At 44.7% G+C, this 23947-nt stretch overlaps 1 protein-coding gene across 1 annotated transcript; it reads right to left on the minus strand.

Moving 5' to 3' along the window:
• Positions 1-208: 208 nt before the first annotated feature.
• Positions 209-3779, minus strand: LOC119446693 (uncharacterized). Its single transcript, XM_037711201.2, has 2 exons — positions 3421-3779; positions 209-897 (listed from the first exon to the last, which is right to left on the minus strand). Exons 1-2 carry the CDS (start codon positions 3717-3719, stop codon positions 741-743), a joined length of 456 nt encoding a protein of 151 aa, XP_037567129.1. The 5' UTR covers positions 3720-3779; the 3' UTR covers positions 209-740.
• Positions 3780-23947: the final 20168 nt, after the last annotated feature.

Below are 23947 nucleotides of genomic sequence, written 5' to 3' on the forward strand. Positions count from 1 at the left end.
CATGCGGCATGTGCTCTCGACGCAGCCCCACTCGATGAGGCGGAGCACGGTCATCCGCCTGATGCTCTTGTTCTCTGCCAGGGCCAAGAACAACATGTGGCACTCGTCTTCGAGATAGCCGAGCAGGTCCAGCGTCAGGGTCTCGAGGACGGTGGTCTTGGCCAGCCCCGTCAGCCAGCGTCGAACGCATCGAAATCGTGTATGTGGATCGTGAAAAAGATCGCAGGACATGGAGGCCGTAGTACACCAGGGGGGCAGGACGACGCTCAAATGACGCAGGCTGGTGCTCCACGAGAGCACTTCGGCGAATATGTCGATGCCTTCGCTCCCCCAGGGTACCATGTCCACGACCAGCTCCTCGAGCGTCGTCATTGCGGCGATAGTGTTCACTAGTCTCTCCATATTGGGGGCGCTCAAGGCGCAAACGGACCTGATCGTAAGCTTTAATAAGGTTCCTTTCGCCTTGGTCAGGTAGTCGGTGAAGCCCAGCGTCGTCTCCGTCCCCGTATAGGTACACACGGACGTCCCGACGGCGAGCTCCGTCACGGTGTCGTAGCCCATGAGCAACGTTATCATTTGGGACACCTCGGAGTCCCTCAGGTTCAGGTCAGCCACGTTGAGCTTCCGGAGACTGGCGCCCACTACGAAGCTGACCGAGAACGAGGGTAAGGGCACGCTGTAAGTGCTGTGGTTCGGTCGCTCGTGGAACACAAGCTCATCGACGCGCTTCATCGACGCGATCAGGTCAGGATGACGTCGAAGAGACCCGGGTCGTCGCGCGGGATGTTGTGCAAGTCGTAGATGCGCAGGCGCATCACGCCGACGCTCTCTCTGATGGCTGCCAGCAGCACCTCGCACCTTGCGACGTCGTAGTCGAGCTCGACCAAGCTGATGCACCTGTTTTAAACGGAACCGGAAGTTGGGCAAATTTTGTTACGTATTCGTGGTTGGAACAGTGAAATCATTGCGAAAAAGGATGCATCAAGAGAGGGGCAGAGAGAGAGAGGTAGATTGTCTTCGTTGTCCGTTTATCCGCCGCGGTAACTTAATGCCTATGGCTGAGCTCAAAGTCTCTGGTTCGATCCCGACCGCATATCGGTGGGGTCGAAATACAAAAATGCGCTCGTGTACTTCAATTTAGGCGCGCGTTAAAGAACTAGAGGTGGCCCGAATTAATCTACAGCCAATCAAAGCAACTTTATTTCTAAGCAACTTTATTTCGCAACTTTACAAGGCGAAAAAGGTGGCCGAAGAAAAAGCTGCTACAGTGCAGCTTGACTGGGCTCCAGCCACCCATCAGCAATGGAGACGAAACACATTTAGCATTTCTAAACCTTCATAAAAAGCATTGTACCAGACATACAATGAATCCAAGATTGCACTACAATCAAACACGCCTCGCTAAGGACATGTAGGAAGTAAGAATGAAATAGAAAGGCTAAGTACTCATAATATACATACATAATACAATGGCTAGACACAAAAAAAAGCTTTTTAGTATTATTTTTATTGCCTGAATAAACTTATTATGTCTTTCATCGTTAACGTTGTGATGTCAATATTCAGTGTGTCATAGTGATTTAATGTCGTTGGCAATGTATGCCGAATGCTCTGTCGGCCGTACAGTGTGCGCGAAAAACGAACGTGCCATGGTGGTTGATACCGAAAAGGATATCTTCTCGGGGTGTGCTCAAGTTGTGCAATATGAAGAAAAGCATCTAATCTGCCCTGAACTGCGTTCTTATATGAACACAGTAGAATGTAAGCGTACAAATCTCGAACCTTAAGGATTTTATGTTTTTCAAAAAGAGGCGCGGTGTGTTCTAAATAAGAAGCACTTGATACCGCGCGGACTGTCCTTTTTTGTACTAAAACGAGTTTGTGTAGGTTCGCAGCTGTAGTGTTGCCCCAAACTAGCACACAATAACACAAATAAGAACTAAACAGGACATCATAAAGCAATCTTCTAATTGCCACCGGGACATCTTGTCGGCACCTATTCATTATGCCCCCTGTTTTGCATATTTAAGCATTAATGGCTGGATGTGCTGGTTCCAGGACATATGTTCATTAATTATATATAATTCCAAGTGTTTTTACACATTTTTCAATCGAAACATTCAATGGCCCAAGCATAAGGGAATCAGGTACCTTAACCAATGTTCCTAGCGCACACTTTGTTTTCGATTCATTCAGTGTCAAACAGTTTGTCTTGCACCATTCGTTTGCTCTAGAAAAAAACGCATCTGCCTCTACAGTAACGTGCACTAGATCTTTGCCTGCAAAAAACACGGATAAATCATCTGCGTAGATAACAAATTCGCAATTTTTATTTATTTGTACTATATCATTGATATAAAAGAGGAAAAGGATAGGCCCCAAAATACTTCCCTGTGGCACCCCTGACGCCATCTTTATCATGCGCGATTTGTATCTGCCTATGTAAGTATATTGTGATCGACCCGTGAGGTATGAACGAATTAATTCCAGCGCTACTCCTCTAAATCCATAGCGTTCCATTTTATCTCATAAAATGGTGTGATTTACACGGTCAAAAGCTTTACTGAAATACAAGTATACTCTAAAATAATTTCTTTTTGCAGCAAAAGAGCACTCTGTGTCGAACGACGTTTCCTAAACCCAAATTGATGACTTGTTATAAGGTCATGTTTGCTACAGAAACTGTCAATTCGTGCATTAAACACATTTTCAAGCCCTTTCGAGAAAACAGGTAAAATTGAGACTAAACGATAGTTAGAAAAAGTGTTTTTATCCCCACCTTTATGGATTACGGTTACCTTAGCTACCTGCATGTTATTTGGAAAAATGCCAATAGAAATTGCGATATTAATGATATGCGAAATGACAGGTGCGATCTCATTTAACACATACTTAATGGGCTTAATTTGTAAGTCATCGGCATCTCGACTATGGCTATTCTTAAGGCCTTCGAAAACCCTTATAACTTCTGCGATCGAAGTAGGCTGAAGGAAGAAAGAATGCGGAGTTCTAGGGATACACGCAGCAGATACAGAAGTGTTCGCTGTGTTACCTTTATGTGCGAAAAAGTCGTTCAAGCGGTTCGCAAGTTCCTCTCCTTTAAATATTATCGGCGGCAAGGTGATCAATACAGTTTGACATAGGCTTTCGGTTTAAGATTGTATTTAATTTCTTCCAAAGAACATCACTGTTATGCAGGCAATCATTATCAAAAATACGCCCCCCACTACGGCCTCCCTTATAACCTAATCATGGTTGCGGCACGTAAAATCCAAGAATTAGATTTTTTTTACTCTTGATCCCTTTCTCTGCCTGCGTACCTTTTCGCGCTGCTTTCACCGTTTCAGCCGTGGCCTCCGAGATCGTAAGGCGCACCTTCGTGTGATCCCAGAGGCCACGTTCAGCCAACAGAATACGCACCTGTGGGCCCCGCACAGGCGCTGAAAGAGATCCATGGCCGCGCGGCTGCGAGCGCCGATCCTGGTGGGAGGTGTGCACGCCTGACGCGGGGTCAGAACAAGCCGGAGCTCGCCGATGTCGTCTTCCTCTTCCTCGCGCAGCTGGAAGCCGATGTGAGAGAGAAGCTGGTTGCACGCTTCGAGGCGCCACAGAAGCTGGCAAACCGCAGCGCTGTCGCTCCTGGTACAGCGCAACCGCCTCAGGTCGAAGCGATGCGACCCGGGGCTGTCACAGTGAGGCCGAACGCCGCGTTTCTCCATTTCCTACACGCGGTGTGATCGGGTGACGCCGTCACGTGGATGCTCTCCCTTGGAGTTGTCCGAAATCTGCGCATTAGAAAAGTATACAGAAGAAGAAATACTTGAGAGAGAGAGAGAGAGAGAGCTCTTTGTGAATACGGGTCATTTTTAATTGAGCTTGCCTCTTTTTACCGATTTGCAAGTGCCGGCTGCCGCTGTTTTGCCGGTTATACAACTCGGGCCACTGGCTGTGCGTGCCACTGGAGATGTGTGTGAATAAACTTGAGCCACTGAGTATGCGCATCTCGTCATGTGACACTGGCCATAAGAACGTTCTTGGCCAATGATCGGAATGGCCTTGTGCCACCGGGTAAGTGCCCGAATAGACATTCAGAACAAGAGGCAAGGAGCGAAGAAGTCGCCAACAGAAAAAGTCGGCTACAAAGAAGTGAAAAAGACGGCAACAAAAAACAGCCGAGTGTGGAGAAAGAAGTGAGCGTAATGGGACCAGGGCGTGCATTGAGCGCGGAAGAAGTGGAGTCAACTACATGTGCGTGGAATCCGCCAATGTTTTTTTATTACGATAGCAATTATACGTATACTCTAGCGAATTTCTACCCTCGGCGTCGCCGTAAGGTGCCGTATAAAGTACACGGGTAATAAAATCGTCGCCGCGCACCGTACGCTGTACGTGCGAGTGAAAGCATGCGACGGTGAACAGGCAATCACGGCTCGCGCACACTAGGGTGGGAAACTGGAAGGAAGCGCAGTGTCTTCCAGTGACGCACAACGCTCCCGAGGGACGGTAGGGAGGTGGAGGGGCCGCGCGCTTCCAAGGGATGGGAGGCTCCGGGGTAGTGGGGGGGTTACGCGCGGCTGTATCTTGAAAGGCACCTACGGCGGGGGAAGAGTCCGCGCCCCCTGTGTTTACGCGGCTAAGATCGCGTTGTGGCGAGCGCCGGCACGAAGCTCAACTCGTTCGCTCCAGCGTTTTGACAGCGAGTTTCCGCGGTCATCGAGTATGGTGCGTTCGTGTTTGCTTGTGCGCGCGTGACACCATGCTTGTTAATTTAGTTAGTGTGCCTATGTTTACAAGTTGATACGGCCGATAAAACTGGTATCATTACTGTCTATGGCTGTGCGACTTTCTTTTAAATATTATAGAAATTTTTAAAAGTTTGCATGTGGCAGATAGCACAAATTGCAATCCTTGAACTGGATTGCTCGAAGAGGCTGACATAATTGCACGAAAACATCGCAATGCCTAATGGACGACAAAATTTAAATTTTACTAATCACTTTAGGCACATATAGCAACTGAAGGCAGTGAGTTCTCAAATTCTTCGCCGTTTGTAAAACACGCTCCAAAGCGGTTGTGCATAAAATAATTCGTAAATAGCACACATACTTAAACTTTCACTACACATCACTGATCACCTGTCCTTTATTTTGATGACATAAAAATACAACACTCGTTTCCCACGCATTGCGGGCACGTAAAGATCCCCTGGTGGTCAAAATTATTCCGGAGTTACTCCACTACAGTGTGCCTGATAATCAAATCGTGGTTTTGAAGTTGAAGTTTGGAATTTGAAGTTTATTTCACCACAGTGTTTCAATGCTTACATTTTTTTATACTCATACATGAAGCAACGCTACAATGTGTGGTGCCCGCCGTGGTTGCTCAGTGGCTGTGGTGCTGGGCACGATGCCGCGGGTTCGAATCCCGGCCACGGCGGCCGCATTTCGATGGGCGCGAAAACAGCCGTGTAGTACTTACATTTGGGTGCACGTTAAAGAACCCCAGGTGGTCCGGAGTCCCCCACCACGGTGTGCCTCATGATCAGATCGTGGTTTTGGCACGTAAAACCCCATAATTTAGTTTAAATGTTTTTTTACAATGTGCGGTGCGAAATGCGGGAAAAAAGCTGCAATGTAAACGCAGCTTGACTGGCCCCACATCCCAGCAATACAAGCACAAAAGTGACAGCATTCGTAAACTCATGTAAACAAGTAAATAGGCACATAAATGCATAGTGAAATTGGAACGATAAGGAATATAATTATACAAAAAAAGAAAATGCAGAAAGATTTGCACTCCTCAAAAAAATTTTAAAAATCGCAAAAATGCAGCATTTTATGCCGCCTTTTTTGCAACAAGAAAACACAACCAGACATACATCATGTCAGTAAAAAAAAGATTGGACATATCCTGTCGCGAAAGACGGCGCAAGCACTCTAATGAAAAAATTGAATTTTTAAAGTATGTGTGGGAGTGAATATTTCAGCATTTGAAGACCATTTATTTGGGCAACGAGGAGCCTTCCAATAAGCGCTCTGTCTAGTAATCGCTCTGTCTAGCTTTAAGCATGCTATGGATGTAAGATTATTATTTCCTTTGTTAAATTCAGCTTTCAAAGACACTTATAACAATATTCATACATGTTATCAAATCTTAACACTTTGAATTTATTTAATAAAGGCGTGCATTATATTCGGCATTTCCAATACAACGTAATGCATTTTTTGAAGCAAGAGTAAGTTTTGCTTAGATTGCACGGTGCCAGTGCCTTACACCAAAAGACCATAGCGTAGCTGTGAACAAAAAAGCGTGTTATAGATAATTAACATCTCAGTAGTTGGTAGAAATGACTGACATCTCATAAGCATGCCTAGTGCCTTGCTTAGCTTTTTTCTTACCATTTCACTATGGGAATTTCTTAACATATGCTCGTGAAAAACTATTCCCAATGCTTTAGCTGTCGAAGAAAAATCAATCGCAGGTATAGCTTTGAAGTAGCTGTGTACGTTGTTCCCTTCGATCCAACCAGAATGACTTTGGTTTTTATACAAGCAGTTTATTTGTAGGGAGTTTACGGTCGACCATGTATACAAGTCACCTAGTGTTGCGTTTGCTATTGAAATAAGGTCATTTACGTCCACACCTGTGAAAAACAAGATAGTGTCATCCGCATATATGACATATTGGATTGTCTGGTTTATGTTACTAATGTCGTTGACATAATAGAAAGTAGCGGCCCCAATATACTACCTTGAGGTACACCTTGAGTAACTTCGTGCAAAGATGATTGTTCTGTGTTTATGCTTACACACTGTAGCCTATTGCTCAAATAACTGGTAATTAAATTCAGTGCTGTGCCTCGAATGCCGTAGTAGGGTAACTTTTGTAAAAGGTATTGTGATTTATCCGGTCAAAGGCTTTAGAGAAGTCAACAAATATACCTAGTGTAAGTTTCCTGTCCTCTATATTGCCTAATAAAATTTCCTTTTGCCGTAGCAATGCTACCTCTGTCGACAGCCCTAACCTAAAAGCGTACTTAGCCGGCGTAATTACCGAGTGTTTTATAAAGAAGTTCGATAATCTTATAAATATTTGTTTTTCTAGGGGCTTTGAAAACACTGGTAGAACGGATATGGGCATATAGTTTTTCAAATCATTTTTGTCTCCTCCCTTAAACAGTACTGTCTCTTTTGCATGCTTCATACATTGTGGGAAAATACCTGTGCCTAAAATGAGGTTTTAAATATATGTTAAAGGGACGACTAATATATCTATAACAAAACAGATTCGAGCCATCTTTAAATCGTCAATATCTACCAATTTACTTTTCTTTAGTTTTTTGAAAACACATATAACCTCATATTTATCTGTTGGGGAAAGATAAACCGACGAAGCTACTTGTGCGGACATGTAATGTAATGACATGCAGTGGTGTCACTGACGCTGTCTACCAATGAAGTAAGGTGATTATTAAATTTCTCAGCCAATGTTTTGCCCCTGTATGTTCGATCGCCTTCAGTTATCTCTTATACACTAAAATTAGCTTTATGTAATGCTGTAATTTAATTTAACTTGTTCCACATATCCTTAACCCCTGCAACGCACTCGAACATGCAAGAATAATAATTGCGTTTTGCTTTTTTCCTAAGTTTGGTTAAATTATTTCTATACTTCCTAAAAGAATCGAATGTGTCTGGATCGCGATTTTTCAAGAATAGTTGATGCGTGGTATTTTTCTTATTAATCATTTTTAACAGCTTCTTTGTGACCTATGGTTTCCGTGAACCATGGGTCGCATGGGTTTCGGCTTCTGTATTTCTTTGTAGGGAAAATATTGCTTGTAGATACGGGAAATTATCTCCATAAAATTGTCATATGCTGCGTTTGCTGATGAGCACGAGAGCACTGATTCCCAACTAATCGTGGAGATTTCGTCTCGAAACTGCGAAAGTTTTCAATACGTTCTGGCACCGAAATTTATAGGTTGGCTTTGATTAAATATGGCACTTATGAATAACTAGATATATCGGCAAATTATCGCTAAGTGTAATGTTGATTGTCCCAGAAAAGAGGCATGGCAAACTTGTAATAAAAAGGTCCAATAACGTGGCGCTAGTTGCTGAAATGCGAGTTGCTTCCAGTACCACATTTGACAACAAATACGAATCAAGAAGCATGGAAAATTCCGCCTGTTTTGATGTATTAGAAGGAATCATGGGGTCATACATACTCCGTTCACCTCTCCCCATTGATTAAACTCCAGAAACAAGGAGTTCGCATTATTAATTTCACTTCACGGTGCTCACCTTCCTTTCCCATTTTTGTTGATCTTAATATTTTGCCTTTGTCTAGCCTTTATTTTTATATTATAGGCATTCTATTTTTTAATTTATGACCATGACCTCCCTTTAGACATTTTTCCACAACATGTGCTCTCTAATCCCAATTCTACTCGCGTCGCTACTCATCGTAACTTGCTCTTGCCTAGTATCCGTACTAATTATGGTAGATCCACGTTGATTTTTTCTTCAGTAACATTTTGGAATAGTTTACCTACGCATATGAAATCTGTTACTTGTTTGGAAATGTTTAAGAAAAACCTAAAACAATTTATGTTTTTAAACTCTAAATAATCCAATCTACCAGTGAACGTTATTGATACACTTATATATGTATTTTTACTTTTTAATATTTATGCTCTCTCATTTGCTTACTTTCTTTTTTACTTTGTAGTTTTGGTTGTGGGAGACATATGCAATATCACCTCGTGCCTGCCAGCGCCTGTTTGGTGCTTTACACAAAAGTGACTAACTGAGTGGTTGGGCCAGAGCTCACTCTGTCCGTCTAAAAAGTGAAAAATGCTTTTTTTTATGTTTTGACAGTTCACTCCAAATGTTTGCCATTATTTGGGATAGAGTTAAGTTTTACTCGTAAAATAGAGCTGTGTGCATTAAAGAGTAATTGGAATTAAATGGTATCAAGATACCCTCCAACCGGCATTTTGCAACCGCGATTGACGACAAAGCAGAAACATCTTGCTGCAAAGGTTACAAAGGTCGCTTGTGTCACTAGTTGCTCGCCGCACTGTGAAAGCTACTTTGACCAATCAGGAGGGCGAACACATCTCAAAGGCATGGAGTAAGGAAAAAGTTAGGAGAGAGCATGGCGTCACGCAGCCAGCCATAGGCGGAGAGGTTTCATTTATCCGGGGGGGGGGGGGGGGGGGTGCCTGACCAGCTTTGCGAAACCTACCCATATATATCTATATATCTATATGTATATATATATATATATATATATATATATATATATACCCTTTGCTAACAATTTTCTATTTATCGCGTTATGGCGAAAGCAATTGTATCGACACTCCAGGCAAATTTTCGCTGTTGTCAATCAATCAAAAAACTTTATTCCATCCACAAGTCTGTTCTTTTGTGGAAGACGAGGGCTCGAAAAAAATAGACATATCCACTTGAGAAGCTTCAAGCCCCATTTACATGGCATACAGTGAGAGCGTGGAAATACAAAATGATTCTACACGTTGTACAATGATAAGCCCCTAAGGCATTCATGACAATAAATTCATCGATGCTTTAGGCAATTATAACAATGCAAAAAAATAATTCGGAAATCTGGAATTGAATTATACATAATGTGTAGCTTTCACACAAAAGAAATTCATCAATCCTTTGCAACAAAAAATGCCTTGATTGCACAGTTCCCAGTTGTTTCTAATTTCATTCCGTATTGATGAAGTTCGTTTAACATCTTTGGAAGCGTGTGGCGAAGCATTTGTTTTGTTAAGTTAAGGCGTGTAAAGGGTATTTTCCAGATATCATCACCGCGTGAATTATAAGACCTTGGTGGTGTCAACTCTGAAAGTATACGTAGAAGTCCGTCTGAATCGCATTTATACTTTCAAGCTACATTTAAAGGGCACAAGTTATGCACAGTTACAAGATTGTATTTTATAAATAGAGGTTTTGTGTGCGCAGTTTTTTCAACGCATGCAATGTGATGAAGTGCTGTCTTTTGTAATATAAGCAGCTGGTTCAGTTTCGTTAACGTGGTTGTGCCCCATGCTAAACAGCAATAATTTAAATGAGATAAAAGTTGTGCGTTATAAATATGAAGTTTGACAGCTGCTGGTAAGTGGAGCTTGAATTTCGCCAGAATTCCTACTACCTTTGCAATCTGCGTAGCAACATGGTTAACTTGGATGTCCCAAGACAGATGCTTTTGGAAAACTACACCAAGTGACTTTACTGAGTCAACAATTTACGTGAATTCCCTAAGATTAGATTCAAAGAGGTTGCTGCAGGGGACTGTCGAGGTGTGAAGAAAATAGCTTTTGTTTTAGCTATGTTAATTTCAAGCGAACTTATTATGCTCCACTTGTCTAAATCGCGGAGGGCTTCATTATTATTACTTTGAAGAGTTTCATAACGATGACTGCGAAAAAAAATGTTTGTATCATCTGCGTAAGTTATGTACTCTGCGCCGTGAATACCTTGTGTAATGTCATTTATATAGAAATCAAATAGAAGCGGTCCAAGTATGCTCCTTTGGGGGACACCTGAGGTAACTGCTTTGCACGGAGATAAATTTGCCTGAATACAAACACATTGCATGCTATGTTGCAGGTAGGATGTTATAAGCGCGAGCGGTGTGCCTCTAATTCCATATAATTCAAGTTTTTTAGTTAGCAAAAAGTGGTTTAGACGGTCGAACGCCTTCGAGAAGTCGATGTATATACTGTAGCGAAGCGTTGGAACTCTGAAGTGGGTCGTCCGCTCCAGCGCCTTCTAGTGGGTCGTTTTCTCCGGCTCTCGAGCGCCGCTCGTGCTGAGAGTCCATGCTGCGCTTTTTGGACTGTCGCTCTTGCGCTGCTTCAAGTGCCGTCCAATAAACACCCTTATAAATTGGTGGAGAGTGCTGTACCCTCAAAACCACTCCGAAACCCCTTCGATGCCCCTGGAGCTTCGATCGCGTGCACTACCATCTGCAATTCCGCAAGACGCCTCCCAGCAAACGCCTCCTCCCGCACCCCCCGCCTGTCCCGGTGTCCCTCGTCAACGCGACCCACCTATCTTCACTGGCGCGGATGGCACCGACGTGGAGGACTGGCTCGCGATCTACGAGCGCGTGAGTGTACCCAACAAATGGGACGAGGTAGGAAAATTAAGCAACTTGGTCTTTTACCTGGCGGGCGTAGCAAGTCTGTGGTACAACAACCACGAATCCGATTTCACGACCTGATCCGCTTTCAAGACTGCCATTATCGACGTGTTTGGCCGCCCTGCTGTTCGTAAGCTGCAAGCAGAACAGCGTTTGCGCGAACGCGCTCAGCAGGACGGGGAATCTTTCACCAGTTACATAGAGGACATTCTGGACTTGTGCAAGAAAACAAACGCGATCATGTCCGAGTTGGATAAGATCAAGCATGTCATGAAGGGCATCGACGACGACGCCTTCACCATGCTCCTCGCCAAAAATCCTCGCACGGTGGCAGAGCTAATAACTCTGTGCCAGAGTTATGAGGAGCTACGCCGGCAGCGGTCGTTTACCCGTCGGCCGCCAGCACGGGACGCAGATCTCGCTGGCTTGTCAACCGTTTCTGACCACACCACCTTGCTGGCAGAAATGAAGACATTTGTGCGCAAAGAAATCGCACGCCAGCTCTCTCTGCTGCCCTTTGCTCACCCGCAGCATGTAGAACAGCCATCAACCTCACTCCCGCCTCCCCTCCGCCGAGTGATTGAGCAGGAAATCGCCGAAGTCATGCCCGAATATCACCAGCGCCCTCCGGCACCAGCGCCACTTAGCTACGCTCAAGTTGTCGCCAGGCCAGCCCAACCAATCACTGCGGCTGCTCCGTTCAGTTACGCCGAAGCCGTCGCTGGACCTCGGTCGTTCGAAGCGGTTGTGCCGCCTACGTACGCCGATGTCACTAGGCTCCGTCTGCAGCCCACCATGCAGCCATATCAGCAGCCGCTACGTCCATCGCGTCCTGAACCATGGGTGGGACCCTCTCCGGCAAACCGTTGGCGCACTTCCGACAACCGTCCCATATGCTTTGCGTGTGGTTACGCCGGCCATGTTGCACGTTTTTGCAATCGCGTGCAGTCGCCTCGAGTCGCATCACCCGTCATGAGCCAGTCCAGCTGCCCTAATTACGAACCACCACCGCCTGTGTCACCGACGTTCCGCCCAGCTCCTTCTACCCGCCGTTCGCCGTCTCCACGACGTCGCTCATTGTCGCCGATGCGGCCACGTCAGGTCGCACGAGATCGGGAAAACTAGTCGTCGCAGTCCACGAGGCAAGGACTGCGACGCTATCGAACTGTGAAAGCCCTCAGGAGAGACCATCGAACATAATAGACGTGTTTGTAGATGGTGTCCGCGCATCTGCCCTCATAGACACTGGAGCCGCCGTATCCGTTATGGACGCCAAACTTAGCCGTTTCCTACGAAAAGTGACGACGCAACTTTCGGGGCTATCCCTTCGTACGGCTATCGCCCAAAGTATTCACCTAACAGCAGTATGCACAGCTGGCGTCGTCATTCGGGACTCCATGTATGCCGTCGAATTCATCATCATTCCTGCATGCTCGCACGATATCATCCTGGGATGGGATTTTCTCTCCCGCCACAACGCCGTCATTCATTGCACACCCGCCGAAATAGAACTCTCGCCGTTCTCAGAGATGACGCCGGCAGACAGACCATCGCTTTCAAACAAGATACTCGTCACAGAGGATACCCAAGTGCCTCCGAACGCGTCAGCGGCTATGTCCGTGTGCTGCGACGGTCTCTGCGACACCATTGCACTCCTTTCGCCATCTGACCGCGTTCGCACTAAGAAAGGATTGTTGGTGCCCTTTGCGACAGTGCAAATCACTCACGGTGACAGCGCTACTTTTGTTAGCAATCCATCCCCATATACTATCACATTGCTGCGAGGGGAATGTCTCGGCAGAGTAGAACCCCTCAAAGACACACAAGTTGTCGACGCACCCGATGACACGCACTGGCCCAGCTCCTGTACGCTCAGTGCTGTTTCGAAGTCGCATTCATCGCCCGAAGATGTATTTAGCTCCTCCATCGATGAAAACCTTACGCCTGTCCAGCGTTCACAGCTTCTGTGCCTGTTGGAAGAGTTTCGCCCATCTTTCGATGTCGCGCAGACTTCCCTGGGCCGCACGTCCACTGTCACGCATGGGATCGACACTGGCTCCCAACCGCCACTGCGGCAACGTCCATATCGCGTATCACCTGCAGAGCGTCGTGTAATTAACGAGTAAGTCGACGACATGCTTCGACGGCATGTTGTTCGACCATCCAACAGTTCCTGGGCGTCTCCGGTCGTTCTTGTTGCGAAGGACGTGGGAAAGTGGCAAAGGCGGCAAGTGGGAAAGTGGAAAGTGGGAAAGTGGGAAAGGCGGCAGCAATCGCGACAACATGCGCTTAAACGGTCCTTTCTGCATTTTGCAGCTGCTGCTTTCTGCAATCAGCATCTATGGAAACGTCGGCATCGCGGCATCTACGAAAATGCAGCCAGAACAAGATAACTACCGACAAACTTCCCCCGACTGCCAGCTGGGGGACCATGGCTGGATGACCGAATGCCATCAGCTAGGATATCTACGCCACGCCCACTCGGCAACGTCAGCTGACATCCCGAAGGGGCTCCATAAAAGCAACCCGCACCACCGTCTGATCTTCAGTGGGAAAGGCAGCAGCAATCGCGACAACAATTGCGCAAAACTTCAGATCATTAAACTGCTTTAAAAGTGCTATGAAAAAATATTTGCTTTCCCTTTCTGATTGACATAGGGCTAATTGGTTTCTTGTGTTTTTATGTATAATTATTTTATGTCGGTTTCATATTGTGCTTGTATATATGTAAAACTTTTTTCGTATTCATACTACTCTGTTGGACCTAAGCTGTTACTACTTACAAAGTTGCACCATGATTCTTGTATTTAATTGCACGTATGTTTGTAATATATGCTATGTATGCGTAATCCATATCATTGATATGTGTGTATACTATGTTTTTTGATATGATACCTTACCGTTGAGCAGTGTATGGGTGACAGGGCCTTCGTCAGGCAGACTATGTTCTGCCTTTAGCCTTGCCATCCAAGACCTTCATTGTGTCTGAATCAATGCTGAATAAAAAAAACGGTCCTTTCTGCATTTTGCAGGTAAGAGCAGACATTCCCTGCTATCGTAGTGATGATCGGTTTCTATTGCTGCTGCCTTTCCCACAGAGTGCGTAATTTGTTCATATCTGTGAAAGTGTTTCTTGCTAGACTACTGTTAGTAGCTGGCGACATTGAGGAAAATCCTGGGCCTATGGATGATGAACTGACTAACATTTTACAGAAACTGCTGGATGGCCAAAGTACTATTCTTAGTAAACTGGATGACATAGAAAAAAGGCAAACAAAGATGGAAACTCTAATGAGCGATGTTGGGACTAGGCTTGAATCCTTAGAAACTAGGGTGGAAAAGCTTGAACATGCAGATCAACATGCTGCACAGTTTCAAAACAAAGTTCAAATGCAGTCCGAAAACGCAGAAGCATTGGCCAAAAATATAGACGAACTGGAGAACCACGGCAGAAGAATGAATCTTGTCTTTTATGGCCTAGAGGATAGTAACCCGCATGAAAGCTGGGAAACATCAGAAAATACGATCAGGAATTTTTGCCGTGAAAAACTGCAAGTCACCATAGGACCAATCCAGAGAGCACATAGGATAGGGAGTCATTCCTTAAACCGCAACCGTCCCATTATCGCCAATTTCTTATCATATAAAGACACCAAGAAAGTTTTAAGCAATGGCAGGAAACTGAAAAACACTAACTACGGCATATCCAGAGACTTTTCGCCACGTGTGAGGGAAATCCGACGCAACCTGTGGTCCTTTGCAAAACCAAGGAAGAATAATGGAAGGGACAAAGTTTCACTTGTGCATGATAAGCTGATCATAAATGGTGAAGCCTATACTTGGGATAACGACGCCCAGACTGTAGCTAAAATAAACAAAAAGTGACCACAGGCTAAGAAACCCAAAAACCGAGTGACAGAGTGCTCAGTTCTTTTACTAAACTGTCAGAGCATAAAAAATAAAATTGATGATTTTAACGGGCTACTGGGGGCACTGGATCCCGATATTGTTTTTGCGACCGAGTCATGGCTCGATGCGTCAATTAAGAATGGCGAAATTTTTCCTTCAAACTATGAAGTTTATAGAAACGACAGGAATCGTCGTGGCGGCGGAGTATTTCTAATGGTTAAGGAATCCTTGCACAGTACGGAAATTGACATTGCCGCCAATGAAACAGAATCGGTATGGTGTCGCTTGAGGACTTCAGATGGAGGTACCCTTGCTTTGGGTTCTTTCTATCGTCCACCTGGAGCCAGTGGTGAAATAGACAGCTTGTTAGACTCTATTCTGGCCACTCTTCCCGATGAACGCATCATCCTTGCAGGAGACTTTAACCTACCAAACATACAATGGGATGAACAGACACCACGAGTAGGAGCTTCCTCGCCAGTTTATGATGTAACTGTTAAATACGGCCTCGAGCAATACGTTTCTTTGCCTACACGCGGAAGCAACATCCTAGATTTGATATTTACTAATGACCCCAACATTGTGCAAAAAGTGTGTGTCCTTCCTGGCATTTGCGACCACAACATGGTCACTGCTACCTTCACGCTTCCGCATCTAATTCCTACGAGCCACGAGATCAGAAAAGTATATATGTATAATAGAGCCAATTATAATGAAATTATAAATGGGTTAGAGGAAGCTCTGGATGATTATATTGTTAAATCCCAGGACGAAGACGTCGATACCCTCTGGACCATTTTTAAAAACATGCTATCCGCACTGACTGAAAAATACATTCCCTCTAAGTATGCGCAAGACAAGCGCAAAGTCGATAAGCCCTGGGTAAGCAGTGATGTGAAAAAGCTGATAAAAAAACGCTCTCGCTTATACCAGAAATATAAAAGAAACCCTACTGTTGTTCAGCCCCGTCTGGAGGAACTGGACGTGAAGTATAAAAGGGTTATAGCAATGGCAAAGGAGGATTACTTCTCTGGACTAGCAGAGGCTATAACAAAAAATGCAAAATCTTTCTGGAGCTATCTTAAAAGAACGCGTAAAGAAAAAAACCGGTACCCCCAATATCTTGCATGAAGGAGTAGAAGTAATAGACAATACAGAAAAAGCTAGCTGCTTTAGTGACTACTTTAAATCAGTTTTCTTGAAACCAAAGCGTTATTATACATTACCTACTCTTAAATACAACATGCAATGTTTAATGCCTCCTGTAACAATCACAATTGATGGTATCAGAACATGTTTACGCTCATTAGATGATTCCAAACCAGCTGGTCCAGATCAGATATCCCCGAAAGTACTAAAGGCATGCTCTGATATTGCGTCTCAATACCTGTACATAATATATCGAAAATCGCTTGAAACTGCAATTGTTCCCGAAGAATGGAAGACGACTTTGGTTGTACCCATTCACAAAAATGGCCCGAAGTCTATGGTAGCCAATTATAGGCCGATTTCCTTATGCTATATAGCTTGTAAGATACTGGAACATATTGTGTACAGTAATATGATAAAACATTTAGAAACTAATAATTTTTTCTTCCAGAATCAGCATGGGTTTCGTGCTGGTGTTTCGTGTACCACCCAATTAATAGAGCTATTTCACGACCTTGCCACTGCGGCTGACAATAGATTGCGGACTGATGCAATATTCTTACACTCTAGAAAAGCATTCGATTCTGTTTCGCATGAACTATTAAAGCACAAACTGTCTGCTCTCAGTATTGATCAAAATATTTTGAAATGGATTGGAGATTACCTCAACAACAGAAAACAATCCAAATTTGTGGAAGTGACTTCGGGTGTGCCACAAGGCTCGGTATTGGGACCATTATTATTCTTAATTTTCATCAATGACATCGCGTCTATTATTTCTTCCAGTGTCAGATTATACGCAGATGACTGCGTAATATACAGGACAGTCAGTTCAGATAGTGACATGCAATCACTTCATCAAGATCTTGATTATGTCACTTTATGGTGTAGCACATGGGAACTTGATCTCAACGCAGATAAAAGCTACCACGTAACATTTAGCAAAGGGAAGCGCATACTAAACACAAGGTACACAGTTGGTAATAAGGTACTTCGAAACGTACCCGAAGTGAAATATCTAGGGGTGCTTCTTTCGGAAGATCTTTCATTTCACCAGCATATCAATAAGACCGTTAAAAAAGCAGCCAGCATGCTTAGCCTTGTTATTCGGAATCTGCGTGGCGCTCCTCAAATACTGAAAATGGCGGCGTACCGATCACTAGTAAGACCACACTTAGAATACGCGTCCAGCTTGTGGGACCCCCATCAAAAATGCCTCATTGATAAAATTGAAGCTATACAGAATCGTGCGGTGAGGTTTATATTAAAACATTATTCCCGGGGAACTAGTGTCACACAAATGAAGGCCAGCATTGGAATCAAACCTCTTGACAGAAGGCGGAAGGAAAACCGGCTGAAACTAATGCATGCAATTTATAATAACTCAACTCGTATGGACAAATTTAAATATATAAAACCTCCCCACTACATCTCAAGCAGGAGGGATCACAGCCGTAAAATTAGAGAAATTAAATGTCGTACAAATTACATGAAACACTCTTTCTTTCCAAAGACAATATCTGAATGGAACACTTTACCAGAGGAGGTGGTCACAGCTGACGGTGTCCACTTCGCTCATCTGATCAATAACTTGTAATTAATATAGTTATTCTTGCACTGTGCTGTTTTATGGTTTGCATAACAGTTTCTGAAATTACAAATGCCTCGTTTATAATCATCATATATTGAACTGTTTGCCTGTTTTGCTTATTTGTTTTTTTTTATTATTATCTGTACCCACTCTCCTGCTGTAATGCTTTGGCGCTGCAGGATATGTTGTAAATAAATAATAAATAAATAAAAGGACGGTTCCGTACGGTTCTGTGTGGACTACCGACGGCTCAACAAGATAACCCGCAAGGACGTCTATCCGCTGCCACGAATAGACGACGCGATTGACAGCCTCCAAGGAGCTGAATTCTTTCCATCGCTCGATTTGCGCTCAGGGTACTGGCAAGTCCCTCTCGCTGAGGACGCTCGTTAGAAGACAGGCTTCGTCACGCCCGACGACTTGTACGAATTCAACGTCATGCCATTCGGACTGTGTAATGCGCCCGCGACCTTCGAGCGCATGATGGATACCGTCTTGCGCAACCTGAAATGGCACACGTGCTTGTGCTACCTCGACGACGTCGTCGTTTTCGCTCCGGACTTCTCCACGCATATTCAACGCCTCCGGCAAGTTTTGTCGCGTTTGAGCAACGCCGGCCTACAGTTGAACCTAAAGAAGTGCCGATTTGCAGCACGGCAGCTGACAATACTGGGCTACGTCGTGTCCAAGGATGGCATTCTCCCAGATCCAGTCAAGCTTCGGGCCGTAGCCGAGTTCCCCAGACCTACGTCCGTCAAAGAACTGCGCAGTTTCGTAGGTCTGTGCTCCTACTCGACGTTTCATTCGAAGCTTCGCTACTATTATATCGCCACTGACGAAGCTCCTTGGCAGTAAGGGGCACCTCGACTCGTGGTCGCCAGTGTGCGAGGACGCGTTCGCAAAGCTCCGTCGTTTGTTGACGTCTCCGCCCATACTACGCCACTACGACCCTACGGCCCCTACAGAGGTACACATGGACGCCAGCGGTGTTGGCCTTGGCGCTGTCCTTGCGCAGCGCAAGCCAGGGTTCCCTGAATATGTCGTGGCGTGTGCAAGTCGTACGCTTACTAAAGCCGAGGCCAACTACACCGTCTCCGAAAAAGAATGCCTGGCGATCATCTGGGCCCTTACGAAGTTTCGCCCTTATTTGTATGGCCGCCCGTTCGATGTCGTTACCGACCACCATGCACTCTGCTGGCTGCCGTCATCGAAGGATCCCTCAGGCCGTCTCGCCCGTTGGGCACTTCGTCTGCAGGACTACGACATCCGCGTGCTCTACCGCAACGGACGCCAACATGCCGACGCCGACGCCCTCTCGCGCTCCCCCTTACCCGATGACAACGCCCACTGCTCAGGAACTCAACTGGCCGTTTCTTCCATCGACCACACACCATCATCACCTTCACACCATCGCTACAGAACAGCGCAAGGACCAATGGATTGTCTCGCTGAGACTTGCTCACTGATCTGTCGGCAACACCACCCACTAGCGCATTGCGTCGTCAAGCCCACCATTTCGCCATTCGCGACGAGCTACTTCACCGACGCAATTACAGCGCCGACGGCCGCCAGTAGTTACTGGTAGTACCCCGCAGTCTCCGTTCTCAAATATGTGAATCGTTCCACTCTGATCCGCAGTGTGCACACTCTGGGGTATACAAAACTTACCACCGAATTCGACAACGGTACTTTTGGCGGGGAATGTACCGGTACGTGCAGAAATTTGTTCGCTCCTGCCTCGATTGTCAGCGCCGGAAATCTTCGCCGAACCTCTCGCCAGCAGGTCTACAACCTTTACCTTGTCCTAACCGGCCGTTTGGACGCGTTGGCATCGATTTATACGGACTCTTCCTCTGACGTCGGCTGGTAACCGCTGGGCCATCGTTGCTGTTGACCATCACACGCGATACGCCGAAACTGTCGCCCTTCCAGTGGCTACAGCACGAGATGTTGCCTCCTTCCTGCTCCACCGATTCATACTGCGTCACGGTCCACCCCAGGAGCTACTCAGAGATCGTTCACCGCAAAACTACTGCTTACCACCCACAGACAAACGGTCTCACAGAACGATTTAACCGCACGCTCGGCGACATGCTCTCAATGTACATCGCCGCCGACCACACAAATTGGGATGCCATTCTGCCCTTCGTCACCTACGCCTACAATACCGCCCCTCAGAGTACTAGTGGCTTCTTACCGTTCTTCTTATTGTACGGCCGCCACCCGTCGTACACGATCGACACGATCCTTCCATACAGGCCAGACACGTCTGAGTATACGCCTATATCTGCCACAGCCAGACATGCTGAAGAGTGTCGCGACCTTGCCCGGACCTTTACTGCAAATGAACAAGAGCGGCAGAAGAGCATCCGCGGTGACAACGCCACTGCTGCGCCCACGTTTCTCCCTGGGGCGCTCGTCTGGCTCTCAGTCCCTACCACCGCAACTGGACTCTCTTCGAAACTGCTGCCCAAATACGAAGGCCCCTACCGTGTCGTCGAACGCACGTCCCCAGTAAAATACCTTATCGAACCCGTTGAACCATCTTCGGACATGCGCCGTCGAGGGCGTGACATCGTCAATGTGGAGCGCCTCAAGATATACCATGACCCACTCATGGTGACAACCTGTTAAGTCGCCGGGCGGCTCCCTTTTCACACCCGGGGTAATTGTAGCGAAGCGTTGGAACTCTGAAGTGGGTCGTTCGCTCCAGCGCCTTTGATACAATTAATCACAACATTCTCTTTCATAAACTTGACTGTTACGGCATATCTGGACCCCCCTTACAGCTGATTGAAAGCTATCTTACTAACCGGACGCAAGTTGTTCAAATAAATGATTCATTCTCATCTCCAAAAATATCTAACGTTGGCGTTCCCCAGGGATCGATGCTGGGACCCCTCCTGTTTTTGATATTTATAAATGATTTACCACTTCGTTTGAAACACACTAATGCTCTTCTCTATGCTGATGACACTACAATTTTTACCGCACATAAGGACCCACTCATACTACAACATTCACTAAACATCGACTTAGACAACGTTCACTCATGGTGTGAATCGAACGCATTACGTATCAATCCATCGAAGACTAATTTTAGGGTGTTTCATTCCCCACAGTTATTGCCGAACATCTCTTCATTAGCGGTGACACTTGATGGACACTTCATTCATACATCTGCTTCCACAAAATTTCTTGGTATAATATTAGATAAACATTTGAAATTCAGTGAGCATGCTCAGTCCTTAACTCAAAAAGTGTCTTTCGGTATTCATCTGATTATCAAAACACGGCCTTACTTTTCAACCGAAATCCTTATTTCCTTATATTACTCATTTATTCACAGCCATCTGTCGTACTGCCTATCATCATGGGGAATTACGTATTGGTCGCATATAGGTCATCTTGAACGCTTACAAAAGCAAGCTTTAAGACTTATCACTTTCAACCCATTTTTATCACCATCAGCCCCCATTTTTCGCAGTCTGAATATTTTGTCTCTGCGTAAACTTGTTAGCCACAAAATTCTTATAATCATGTTTCGCGTTTTAAATGATGAATTATACATTTCTAGCTTTTCTGATGTCACTCTTGTAAATACTAACAACACAAGGTTTTCAACTAACCGTAATCTACTTTTACCTAAAATACGTACAAACTATGGTCGAATGACGACAAGATTTTCATGTGTAACTCTGTGGAACAAGCTACCTTTTGACTTGAAATTATGCACAATGCACTCATTTTGTAAACGTCTTAAAATTGAATTGTTAAACGATTTGTGACTTTATTGTTTTCTTTTGATTTCTTTGTTTGAAGCAAATTGTCATTATTACTTATATTGCCCTACTCTTTTTTTTCGCACACTTTTTTCTATATTTTGCTGCACTTTCGCCACTGTTTGCTGACCAATGAACTAATCCTCTGTTTAATTTTTGTTAGGAGGTCCCCCTGACAGTTCTTACTTTGGGACCTCTGATTGTTCAATCACAATGCAAAACGAATGTATATAACAAATGTATATATTTTGAATAAACTTCAAACTTCTAGTGGGTCGTTTTCTTCGGCTCTCGAGCGCCGCTCGTGCTGAGAGTCCGTGCTGCGCTTTTTGGAATGTCGCTCTTGCGCTGCTTTAAGTGCCGTCCGATAAGCATCCTTATAATACCAGCTATCAGGCGTTTTTCACCGAAGGCCTTTAGAATGATTTCTTTTTGCATGACAAGGGCAAGTTCTGTAGACCTGCCTTTTCTGAATCCGAATTGGGTGGGGCTAATGAAATTGTACTTGTTGGCAAACCCAATTATTCTAGCGTACATTATATTTTCTAAATCTTTGGAGAACACGGGCAGTATGGATATCGGCCTGTAATTTGATAAGTAGTTTTTTTCTCCGCCTTTGAATATCGTAATGACTTTTGCTATTTGCATTTTCGTCGGAAAAACACCTGTCGAGAGACCTAGATTATAAATATGTATGAGCTGTGGCAGTACGATGTCAAGAACGTGCTTCACTGGCCTGATTTGAATGTTGTCAATATCACACGTTAAGCTGTTCTTAAGAGATTTGTACACGTTATTTATTTCACTCTCAGTTGTGAGATTCATATATATGCTCGTAGAATTTCTCGAGATCTCATTTACTGCCTCCGGAGAGGTGACTAGATTTATGAAGTAGTGATAAAAGTCTTCAGCTAATTCAGCTCCTTGTTTAAGTTCATTGTTCAGCGTTATTTCATGAACCTCTGCATTTTTTGATGCCCGATTTAGTAGCTCATTAATTTTCCTCCACATTAGGTCCAATTTCTGTTTTCTCCCAATATCGAAGTAACTGTAGAGATAGTTTCGCTTTGTATTCCGTAATAAGGCATTAGTTTTGTTTCTATGTGTCCGAAGTATGTCCCAGTCATCAGTGTTACGCGTTTGGAAGAACCTGTTAAAAAGCTTATCTTTCTTTTTATTAATCTTAGGCATTCCTCATTCATCCACGGCTCGCGCGATTTTTTTTTTACTTTTTTATGATATATGGAAATGACTTCCAGTATGCATCACGAAATAGACGCCAAAATTCGTCATATGCATCATCAGAGGTGTAAGACATGTATGCGGCATCCCATTTTATTTTTATAAGGTTATTGCGAAAGTTCTGCAATGTTTTTTCGCAAATATTTTGAATTTTCTTGGGTTGTGGAAATGTCGTACCGTCTCAATTAAGCACTTCTGCCAACAAAAAAATGGTAAGTGATCACTAATGCTTGATGCCAATACACCACCAATAACGTTGTGCTCTGGTAGGTTTGTTATAAATAGGTCCATCGATGTATTCGTTGTCTTTGTCACTCGTGTGAAATCTCTAATCACATTAGTCGAACGGCATGAAGATCGCATTGTCTGTAACTTGTGGTGAGCATTTGAGTAATTCAGCATGTCGATGTTAAAATCACCACCCAGTATTAGTACCAGCTCATTTTCACATGCATAGTTCAATAAACCCTCCAAATACACAATGAATGTATCTACAATTCCATCTGGAGGGCGTTACATTACAGCTATAAGATATGTCTGTGATACAATAGCAACGCACTCAGCATCATGTGTTCTAAAAGAAAATTCAGCAAGTAGGTCACAAGTAATGCACTGTTTGATATTCAGTAACACTCCTCCACCACGTTTATCTTGGCGGTTCAGACGAAAGTCTGGTAATTATCCATCACTATAGCATCGCAGTCCGAATAAAACCACGTTTCGGTCAGAATAATTATGTCGAATTTAAAACAAAATTGGTCCAAGAAGAGGTTTAGCAAGTCCTGTTGTAGGCAGATCCGATGTTTAGGTGAAAGCACGTTGGTCCAATATCGTTTTCGGAAGCTGCAAGACTGGTAACGTCTTCAGGTTGCAATGCCGTTGTGAATAGGAGCGATGTACAAAGGCGTGACGCTATTCACTCAAACTATTTTTGCAATGTCACTTTCACTGCTTATGCGAAGTACCCGTGGGCTGTTCATCCTTTTGAGCAAAAATCTTTCCATCCCTTGTCCATAGGAATTTCCATTCGCATGCCTTTCTCTTACTGATTGTCATTCCAAGCAACTTCTTTAGAGTAGGGCACAGATGCTCG

Source organism: Dermacentor silvarum, chromosome 1 (assembly GCF_013339745.2).
Source record: "Dermacentor silvarum isolate Dsil-2018 chromosome 1, BIME_Dsil_1.4, whole genome shotgun sequence".
Taxonomy (NCBI): domain Eukaryota; kingdom Metazoa; phylum Arthropoda; class Arachnida; order Ixodida; family Ixodidae; genus Dermacentor; species Dermacentor silvarum.